The 11,709-nt window shown below is 38.9% G+C and overlaps 1 protein-coding gene across 1 annotated transcript; it reads left to right on the top strand.

Annotated features, from left to right (window-relative positions):
• The first annotated feature begins 3,414 nt into the window (after window positions 1-3,414).
• Window positions 3,415-11,226, top strand: LOC147864192 (S3 self-incompatibility locus-linked pollen protein). The gene is made up of 15 exons (XM_087319909.1): window positions 3,415-3,577; window positions 3,941-4,170; window positions 4,454-4,516; window positions 4,594-4,944; window positions 5,022-5,091; window positions 6,025-6,077; window positions 6,621-6,715; window positions 6,805-6,884; window positions 6,970-7,053; window positions 7,204-7,320; window positions 7,394-7,479; window positions 9,774-9,880; window positions 9,954-10,045; window positions 10,259-10,335; window positions 10,511-11,226. Exons 2-15 carry the CDS (start codon window positions 4,006-4,008, stop codon window positions 11,183-11,185), a joined length of 2,115 nt encoding a protein of 704 aa, XP_087176035.1. The 5' UTR covers window positions 3,415-3,577; window positions 3,941-4,005; the 3' UTR covers window positions 11,186-11,226.
• The last annotated feature ends 483 nt before the right edge of the window (window positions 11,227-11,709 follow it).

The following is an 11,709-nucleotide window of genomic DNA, read 5'->3' on the forward strand; positions in this document are numbered from 1 at the left end:
AGAATTCTCATGCCGACACACACCCCAACAAAAATGGAGTCGTCGAAAGGAAGAATTAGCAAATACTCGAGGTAGCACATGCCATGATGCATGAGAAGCACATACCGAACTTCTATTGGGCCGAAGTGGCATCCATGGCCGTCTATCTCATGAATCAATGCACCACTAATGGAGTGCATGAGCTAATTCCATACAAGCTCCTTGTCAGAAGGAAGCCGATCCTGTCACACCTCTTCAGAAGCATTGCGAATGTATGCATCCCGAACGAAAACCGACAAAATCCCGGCATGAAGTTGGAGAAATGTATCCTCATAGGATACTCGTCCGAGAAGGAGGCATACAAGTGTTATAACCCTTCGACCCGAATGGTTCGGGTGAGTCGAGACATAGTCTTCGACGAATCAGCATCATGGTATGAGCCCGATTCAACTCCACCCCACCCGACCGAGGAAGAGTTGAACGTCAACTTGGAGGACAATATTCGGTCAAGTTCTTTACCAAAGGACAATCCAAGATCTAACGAGCTAAGTGGACCACCAAAGCCTTCAAGCGGCCAAGGCACGTCGCAGCCAAGTCTGAAATTGGACAAAGGCAAAGGTAAGAGGCACGAATACGAAGTCGACCACCCCGATGACAGTGATTCGGATGTGTTGGCTCCCTCACTGGACAATGAGTTTGGTGTACCCATCATGCGGACACCTAGAGTAAAGAAGGAGCTCACATCGACGAGCGAAAAACTTGGACGTTCTTCTGGAGAGAAGAATCTTGTCACTCGGCTCGGCTACAACGAGTATATGTCCCATCATTATGCCTTCACGATGAAGGTAGCAACTGAACAAGAGCCCGAGACGGCTCATGACCCACAATGGGTGGAAGCAATCGGCCTTCGCCCACTTCAAACTACAAGCCTTCGTCACTGGCTTGATGTGGAGGAACTGAAACTGCCTCGTAAAGGCCGAAGAAAGCCGAAGGTCGGACAAAAGCCGACGAAAGCCAAAGCGAACGTTAGACGCCTCACACTTTGAGGGGGCGTGTTGAGATATCAAGCTCAACTAGGTTTAGTTATTTAGTCAACTATGTAATTTCGTAGTTACCTATATAGAATCTAGTTAGAAGTGTTGATTATAAATCCTTAAATAGGACCTTGTACTCAAGTGGGATATTCTAAATCCTCTACTCCTAAGTACATTTAATATAGGACTTACACCTTTGTACCTATATTCTCCTCACACATGTGCACCCTTGCACATGAGATCTATATATACCTCATTGTGGGTATTTTTGTATTTGATGATGCTTTTAATATAGTTAATCATCCCCCATCTTGTCTCATTGTTCATAGTGTTAATTTCCTCTCTCTTCCTCTCACACATATACACACACATATCACTTAATCTTCCGCTTAGCTTAATCACATAATTAGGTACTAATTAACTTGTAGTTAATTACCTAATTCTTAACACTGAGTGACTAACACTAACTCCAAAAAATATGCCTATCTACTAGGCGAGGATTGTAGGTCTCCAACGGCCTACTGACCCTCGTGGATCTGGCTCATTGATCCGATCTGGGCCTAGCCAATCAGTCTTCACCCGATCTAGCCCATGTTGACCTTGCTTCTTGTGAAGTCAATTTTTGCTCGTAAGAAAAGACCGTGGCAAATACATTGGATGTTAAGGTGTATAAGAATAAAGCACGATATGAAATGTTCAAGAGTTCAAATACAAAGTAACTTGAAGGGATATTAAGTTAGAGGCGTGTTTCAAAAGTAGAAAAAGCAGGAAAAAAGAAAAAGAAAAAAAGACGCAGAAAGCAAGGCAGAGAAAAAAGCTCATAACTTCTTCATCTCATATCCAAATTTCAAAAGAAAATATTCGTAAGAAAACTGACAAAGAGAGCTTTCTTGTATGATAAATTTGGGATGAAAGGTAAACTAATAATATAAAAAAACGACTCACATAAACTCGAGGATATGTAAAAATGAAAATAAAATAATAACACAACTAATAACCTAAAAATAGGAAGGCATTTCTTATCAATTAGGGGGTAGGAAGAATAAGAAGGCTAGAAGAAGTGAAAGGATTCTTAGTAGAAGAAAGAGAGAAGAAGGAAAGACTATTATTGACTAGGGTCATTAAGATTAACGTAGTTCTTTGGTGGGGTTGCTCTTTTTAGAGTCCAAGAAGATTGTATTGTTTTCCTAATAGTATATTGAGGTATTATTTTCTCTTCTTCTTCTCTTCTCTATCATTTTTCTATCTCTCCTCATCATTTCTCAACATTTCCGCATAATAACTTTTTACAAAATGCAAGGTAGGTGGTAGAGCTAGGAAGGGGCAGAGTTGACTTGAAGATGAAGGCTAGGACTAGGATGTGGTCGGACATGGTCAAGGGCCTTGAAAAAGACGAATTGGAGATAGCCAATTTGGTCAGGAGCGGGAACGAATCGAAGGCAACCGATCCGGTTGAAGGTAGTGATCCAGATGAGATGGATCATGTGAAGACCAAGTAGACAAGGAGATAGCCGAAGCCGACGTTGATACAAAGGAGTCGACGGGTCGAGGGGCGCCAATGCCACGATAGTGAGAGAGCTGATAAGGGCCTGAAGAGCAAGCATGTTGACCGTAGGGGTGTAGGTTCGTGGAACAGGACGAATCGAGGAGCATTGGACAAGTGGGGTCGTGGGACGCAGGACTGGACCAAACAAGGAGCACGAGCAAGGCATGAAGATGCCAGGAGAAGTCGAAGGCTAGGACCAACTAGAGCTAACACATCGGCACCTCAAGTTGAGCTTGAGGGGGAGTGTGGAGTGAACAAGCTCAACATGGGCCGATCGGCTAAATAAGACAAAAGCCGAATTAGACATAGGTTGATTGGCTAGGTCCGCACCAGTTGAATAAGTCGTAAGCCTCGAACGCCTAACAGAAACCCAATTGTTAGCATTCCATGCCCTCCTCGCAAAAAACGCAAAAGAAAAGGCATGGCGCATCAACAAGGTTAAGGAGAAAGATCAAGAAGAGGGGTACATGATCCTAAATTTTAGCCCCCAAAGACATAAGAAAAAACTCAAATGACGAAGCGAAGGACTGTACATTACGACCAGCATGTATGGAGTAATAGAGAGGTGAGGAAGTTGGGTCATGAATCCAGGTCCTAACTCGAGACCTAAGATGATTGGTAGGGTGAGCTTATCACACAAAAAAAAAGAAACAACACAAGAGGTGGGCATGGAAAGTAAGAAAGTGTGGGCATTCATTCATTCATTCTTGTTGTTGTGTAATTAAGTAAAATAAAAGTTAATTACATAATGAATTCTGAGATGGAATTTGGGGGGCATAATAAAGAAGACGACGAAAGACATGTTTGTGTTGTAGCAGCAGAGAATTCAGCAGGAAACGCATCAGCCGAAGGGCACGGAGACCCCCCCCCCCCCCTTCAGGAATAGTTTTTCCAACAGAAGAATAGTTGTCTCGGATCCTTCCTCTTTCGGTAAGCTCAGCTGTCATGCTATCCACTCATCATCTGTGAAGCAACGGATCCGATCATATCATACCACAAAGTGAAATAACGAAAGGAGGTAAGTAAAGAAAGAAACAATGAATGAATGAATGAATGAATGAATGAGAGGTTAGATTGCTGTCTGCATCTGTAAAAGAGCTACTTACATATATATAAACGAACAAGGACATTGTTGTAGGTTGGATTGTTTGGCCTCGGCACATTACATACTTACATACACACACATACACGCATACACATATATAAAGCGAATGACAGAACATATGTTTGGCATTCCCAACATAACATATCGAATTAATGGAACAAGGGAGAAATTGTGATATTTTCGATTGTTTGGTATTTGGCAAAAGCATGTATGTATGCAGCACATAAATTACACATACTTTACATATATAAGTTAATGAGAGAGCAATTATGGTAGGTTAGATTATTTTGGGCATCGGCAGAGACACACACACACACAGACATATATATTCAAAGTTGGAGATGGATCCGGAGCAGACGTTTCTACGAGTACATACCCGCCTTTCAGGAATGCTTGCACAACTTATCAGCCCCAGACTCAGAGGCTTCCTGGAGCACCTCTGCTTAATTGTGGCCATTTTGTTGCTAACACTGCTAGCTGTGATGCATATGAACTTTGTGTCCCAGGTATGCTTAGGATTGGTTTTTTCTCAAATTTCATAGTTTTTACTTTTTTTGTGAGCACTTCCTTGAAGGTAAGTCAGGCCAGTCTACTGTTTTTAGAAGCTTAGTTTGAAAAATATGTTATATTGTTTTTCCTAATGAAAAACATTAAGAAAATCATATAACAAAATTGTTTGGAAAACACTTCTTTGGTAAGTCAAGTTTGTCGATTGTTTTTGAGAAGTGTAGCTTGAAAACTGTGTTACTTGATTTTCTTAATGAAACATTGCCTTTCTGAAATACTTAGGCTGGGTGTGCAAAAGAGTTATCAGGTGATCAGGTTGCTGAAGCTGATCTTTTGCAAATCAAGGTGGGTTGAATACGTGCTCTCTATTGTGGTTGGTTTTGAATTTAATTCAGCAACAAACTGTTGTTTACTCTAAGCAGATGGTTGAGCATGGACTATGGTCGAAAAAGACATTTAGTGAGTCATTGGATGACATATATGCAGATACACAATCATCAGCTTCACAGCGAGTGAATATATCAATTCTGACGGGGAGATCTTGGTTGCGTTGGTTCTTATCATGTGGTTTAAGAGGCATTTGGAGGAAGACTGCTGCACCAGGTACTCATGTTGTAGGCGATTGCACAAAAGTTGGTGATGCAGATGGTAGTATGGATAGTGATGCTGAGAGAGAGGCAGCTTTATTACAGCTGTGGGATAGTTGGACGTTGTACAGTGCCACATGGCTTGCAAAAGTTGGCGATGTAGCAAGAAGATTCGCAAAATTTTGGGTAGGGAACACACTGCTTCAAAGGATATCTAACAAGTTGGTATGAGTATGCAAATGAACAGTTTTTTGAAATTGCAGAGGAATGCTGGAAGAGAGTTACTATTCTCGGATGGATCTCATGCATTCAGCCAGAAAGATCATGCATCAGGTGGTCCCTATATTCATGGCATTAATTTATGACCCTTAGATGTGTGATTCAGTTGTTTTGCATTCTTTTCTTTGGAAATACACTTTCTTTCAACTCTATAATGCATGACAATTTTCGAAGCAACTTGGAACTTGAGAAAAAAAATATTTGGGTGAAATTAAAAAAGCATGTAATGGACATTTGATGAAAATGAAATTTACATCTTCATTAAGTAATCTATGTCATCTGGCTTACAATGCCTCTGGTAGAAACAGAAAAATATATGTGCATGTTAATGGAGCTATATATGGCATAAGTTTAATGCATGTTATACGTTATTTCCATCCCATTAATTCATGCACTTGTACCTGATTTCTGTGGTGAACCTTTGTGGCTTCTCTATAACCAGCCCATTCTTTACAAACCATTCATTCAGTTCGTGGTCTAATGTTGCCATGTCTAGCTTCAAGTTAAAATCTCTTCCTAATGTGTGGAACCAGCTTTTCTCTCTCTTCATCTTTTCATCTCTTAAGTTTCTCCTTACCTATGATCCAGAAGCATTGGTGTAGGAAAGGGATTCTGAAGCAGAAGCATGCAAGTTCATGCATACGATGTTGTGGACATTGGAATTTGGTGGTTTGTTTTAGCTTGACCTAGAGATGACAAGGACGTGAGCCCCTTTACCGAGATGTTCAGGATAATCAAGTAGCCAGAACTGTTTCTGGAGGGCTGTTATGTGAACATTCCTGTTCTTTCATTGAGTTGTTTCTAAAGGATATCATATACATGTTTAGAATCTATTATATCTTGGAACCTTTAGGCCTACCTGGGTATAATGCTGAATACATAGTGTACTACTCAATGAATGAACTGCATGATGATTTTATTATTTTGTATTAATGCTAGATACTAAATTGTGATGTCGAAGTCATTGATCTTCTATAATTTTTGCAGTTGAGGGAGCAAATGATGCTTTTGAACCGGTATATATGTTTAGTGTGCAAAGGGTAAGGTCATTCAGCGGACTTGTTCTCATATCCGAATATTCTTCTTGTTGCTTACAGATTCTTGTGTTCTGAGGAATAATGTCCAGTCTAAAGCAGTATAATGTGGTTTGCAATGTTTAGATAACCTATACATAAATTGTTTCATATGATTAACTATTGTTATCTGAGAAGTAAATTTCTGGCAATGAGATCTGGTTTGGTTGACATTTCTGTAACTTAGGACTTCCTAAACCATGGCTTCTGTTATTTGAGTAGAAACAAATGCTGGGAATTTCTAAGGTGGAATATTTAGGGAAACAGTGGAGAAACCACATCTTATATCATGCCCATTGTACACGTTTATTTTGGGGTGATTGGTCTGTAGGTTTATGCTCTATGGACTTACAGATTCCAGAAAATATATTTCTTTGGATTTTTAATTGCAAGTAAAAGATTGATAGCATTGGATGCAGGCTTAGTCATTGTAACCTTGCTCATCATAGATACATTCCATTTGAAAGTTTTTCTGTAAAGATAATCTTTTGATTTCTTGATATGTTTCAGGGTTATTTGCTGCTACCTGAAGATGCCAAGTCTCGGCACAATGTGCACACAATGAACATAAGCATGTCTGCTCGAAATTCCTGTTTTGGAAATAGGTAATTGAATATTTTTGTGATTACATAAATAGGGCTCTGATTATACTTATTCAAATGCATTTTTAATCTTTGATGGTTGTCTCTCACAGATGGCAACAATTATTGATAAATAGTCTTGTTGGATATGATACAATTCTCATGAATAGTTTATTGGAAGCAGTAGGGGAAGGTAATTTTTCCTTTATGTGAGCTCTGGTAGAGATTATTTTAACTTGTCTTTAGGATGCTTAATGCTCTCTTATTTCAAAATTTAGGCTACTTGTACAACTATCAAACAAAGGAACTATATGATCTGAACTATCCCCAAGAAGCAAGGGGCACTCCAAGCAGTTTCCAAGGTCACCTTATGCTTTGTTAATATGGAAAATAGTTAATGAGGTTGACACAGGTGCATAAAGAAAAATTTGTGACGAGGTCTGTCCATCAGCTTCTGTATGAACGCACACAATGGCTCAATCTCCCACTGAACCATACTTTTTTCTTTGCAGGATATGTCATTTCCAAATGTGGAGTTCTTCTTATGTCTCTATTTGTGTTCTTCACAACAACTATGTCTGTTTCTTTCACTCTCCGGGAAACTCAAGCTCGCATGCTCAAATTCACTGGTAATGTTCTATCTTATAATGCCATTATCTCAATTTATCCCCATGATTGTAAACCTCGTCCCAATACATGCAGTTCAGCTTCAATACCACGCTCGACACCGGTTACCAACCTTCCGCCTGATTTTTGTACATGTTATTGAATCCTTGGTTTTTGTCCCAGTAAGTTTCTCTCCTTAGCTCATCATATTTTATCTCTGGTTTTTTGCTTGAATATGCAAATGTACTCTCCATTCTGGATTGATCTATGCTAGCGATCTTTTGAAGACATGTGCAGATAACAAGATTCTTTAGTCTCTTGTATCTTATTTACTTTTTTGTCTACTTAATAATATTTATTTTATTTCGATTTGTTGTTCTCAAAGACAAGACAAGACTTACGATGCAATCTCTTGTTTGGTCTCATAGGCCATTTTGCCCTATTAAAAGATGTTAATATATATCTTTCTTTCTACGACATCCTGAACACAGCCTCTCGTCCCCCACCCACATAGCTCACACCCATATGAATCCACCTTTTACTACACAGAAGGTGAGAGATGCCTTTGATCAGTTAGAATGTGGAAATGCCCAACATCATGATGAATTGGTAGGAGAGTATTTGATCTATACCACAATTCCTTGGTCTCGCGTATTTCGCATTCATCTTTAATAGAGCTACTTATATGTGTACGGATATTCATGTGTGGAGATCTCATGATACCTAGAAATTATAAGACTATCATGGTTGGCTATTGCTTGGTAAACCATATGATTTGATCCTAAAGGTGCTTGCAATTTTGATTACATATTGACCCTTCAAGGCCTTATTGAGGGAAGAGGCAATAAAAGGAGAACCCACTGTTGTCCGTGTTCAGTTCATGCAGTGACTAGAAGCCCGTTGTATCCTGGTGTATATGCAATAGGGAATGTATGCATTATATGAAGCAGTATCTGGGAGTGTGCTATCTTATTGGGTTGTCAGAGGTTGTGCCTTGCATAATTGGAGTAAAACAAAGATGCCCACTATCACACCCACTATTTTAGTCATTATATAGATGATATATCTAATTATATGAAGAGAATTAAGTGGTTCAGGAGCATGCCTGACAGGGTTATCCATATCAATATTTTTCCGTGAAGATGACGTTTTGTTGATCCGTGACTTTGTTGAGAGACTACAAAAACATGTAAAATGCTTTAAAATCATTTGTATAGACAAAGATGTGGCAGTAAACTCTGATAAACTTAAAGTGATGGTGTTTAACACCACTCAAGAATGGGTGACAAGAGCAGAAGCAGAATTCTTTTTGGAAAAGGAAATGGTGGCATACACATGATCCTACACCTATAGGAGTAACATTCATTGGGCCTCAGTTCTCTGTCACCTTTGCTCAACTTTTGCATGGGTATACAACCATTTGTGCACTTGAAAGACAACATGCACGTATACAATTCCAAGAACCACAAACTAAATTGTCGTTTGATATACTTGCAATACCTAATCTTCTATAAGAAGTCAAAATTTGGGGACCAAGCTTCATAGGGCTCATAACTGAACAGATTTGGAGAAACCTCTTGTCTTGATGATTGCTGGCATTATAAAAAGGAAAGCATCAATGCCCTGAGCAGAAATGAGAGCAGCCCCAATAGTGACTGGGGCATTATGCTAATTGGTGATTGATATTATCCAAGAAATTTGGAAGCTCCCTAAGCAAAATTACTCAAGATTGGCACTTATGTCATCAAAAACTGGTTGAACATGGAGATAATTATTTGTTGGTATGCTGAGATGCAAGAATTGTTCCAGGTACATGGCATAAGTATAAATGCATTATCCCCATTTGATGATAAGGCACTCTCTATGTAGGTCGTTGGATACACATTATATTTGCCATTTGTCCGGTTTTTATGAAATAAGAGGGAGATACTCTTGTCTTGTCAAGCAAGGCTTGGGCCCACTACCTGAAGTAATGGATAATGAAGACCAATGGTGTTTGGGACTGTTCTTGCTAGAACTCAAGTGACAGAATTTGTTTGACAACAATATGCCTCAAATATCTCATCCACAAAGCACCATCACAACTTTCTTAGCGTTGACAGTGAGGAAATGAGATGCAATATTAACAATATAAAATGCTAAATTGACCTCTGAGACCAATGCTACAATCATATCATATATGCTGCTATAAAGGATGGATAAGAGTACTAAAGAAAATAGTAACAAGAAGTCAATCCCATAAACAAGTAGTTTGGTACAATGGATAGAAGTGGTGATGAAACATATGCATGTTGTCCTTATAGGTCTCTGTTTAGTGTTTGAAGTATGCATTGATTATACACGAGCGATTAATGATCCTCTATATCCATCTGTTTCATATTTGAATTAGGTTTCAAGCAGAAGGCATCAAGGCCGATAGTCACATAAGGATTCATTTTGTATAAATTACACATGGATATTGTGCTTGATTTTGCAGATAATGATTGGGATCCTCTTTTTCTTATTCGAGTTTTATGAAGACCAGCTGTTGGCTTTTATGGTTCTTACCTTGGTCTGGCTGTGCGAATTGTTTACAATGATCAGGTTTTATATGTGATGTTTTTTATATTAATATAGATTTTTATTTTGACTTGCTAACTGGGTTCTTTGTGTACAGTGTACGGACACCGGTGTCGATGCAATATTTTCCAAGATTCTTCTTTTTATACTTCATGATTTTCCATATTTACTTTTTCTCTTATGAGTATGGTAAGTAGTCTGTTGTGAAGTTTTCTTCCTAATATATTTCTTGTTAGTTAACATTATCAGCATCATTTTAGCATGATTTCCCCACCTAGCATTCTCACATGATGTTGACATTTGATTTCCCTACCTAGATTTCTCGATGAGATGTTCTTTACAAAGTGTCCTTTTTTCTAATGTATTTCTTGTTAGTTGACATGATTTTGATAAATTTGTCAGGATTTTCCTACTTAGCATTCTCTACAACTGCTGCATTTATGCAACATCTAGTTTTGTACTTCTGGAATCACTTTGAGGTTAGCACCAACGGTTTTTCAATTTAATATATAATTTTAATAGAAATATTCCAGCTATTAGTGGATGGTTTTCATCGAATAAAAAACAAAGATTACTGAGGTGTATGTCATGTGGACATTTGGGTGCCGTGAGACCTAAATCTTCTATTTTCAAAGGTGGGATAATATGTTACAGGTACCAGCTTTACAGAGATTTATGAGGGCGAGGACATTCTTCCAGCAGCCTGGTGTGCAGATCACATCATCAGCCATTATCACATCTACTTTGCATGTTTCAGGAGTAACTCCAGCAGGGTTTGAACCCACCACACAGACTACTAATTTGGCCACGTCAGTACAACATAACGGGATTGAGGAAAATCCGAGGAACCTAAGCTTTCTGCGCCACTTACGGAGATCTGAGTCCTCACAGGTGTGGACAGACAGTGCTGTTGATCAAATATGGTTAGATCACTTGAATAGTAGCAACAATGCTGTAGTAGAATCCAATCGACATGTTGGTGATGGTAGTCAAGGGGATGGTAGTAGTGCTATGATGAGCCATGTGGTAGATTCACCAAGCACTCAAGACACTAATATTGGGCAGGATAGCCTTGATACATCCACAGAAAGAACACTGCCTCCAGTTGCAGCTTTAAATTCCTTTGGTTCAGTCTTGCTATGGATTTTAGGAGGTCCATCAGTGCACTTGTCTGCATATCTACCACCGATGTTTCGTGATACAAGCCAAGAGAATCACCCTCCCCTTCATGAAGGTAATGCCTCCCAACAATCTCAAGAGAGCGAAGGGGGGCTTCAAAGGTTACGAAGACGTGTTAGGAATATGTTGGAAAATGATAGAAACTTATAAATGTGGTTAAATTATTCTTTTAAGGCGAATAATTTCATGTCTTTGTGTTTGGCTTGTCAAATTTGTGCTCGTTCATAATATTTTAGATCTTGGTCAGTATATGGAATGCATGTAAGCAAGTTTACTTACGTCATGATAGGAAAAGAGACTCTTGATGTAAGAGGGATCCCTAGAAAGATAAGTTTTACTAGCATTGGTTGATTCATAGAGCAAACTATAGCAAAATATGCTTGTATTTCCCTTAGAAGATCTTTGAATCCCCCCTGCCTGTACCAAACCTTTCATCTGATTACAACATGGTTTCTAGAAAAGCAACAAGTTGAGCCAGTATGGAGGTCCTTATATGCAACAAAAAGGAACCCAGGGAAGATTAAACTTAATGAACAAGATACAAAGTCGCACAATGAATCTTAAAGTTTAGCATAAAATAGCAATTGTACTCAAAAGTTGTTATGTAGCTACTAAGGTTTGGATTGAATGGCCAGATGATGAAATTAAATTAATTCATATAATTTGATTTATAA

Source organism: Azolla caroliniana, unplaced genomic scaffold, assembly GCF_043228905.1.
Source record: "Azolla caroliniana isolate FFs.n. ecotype wild unplaced genomic scaffold, voAzoCaro1.0.p SCAF_5, whole genome shotgun sequence".
Lineage (NCBI taxonomy): Eukaryota > Viridiplantae > Streptophyta > Polypodiopsida > Salviniales > Salviniaceae > Azolla > Azolla caroliniana.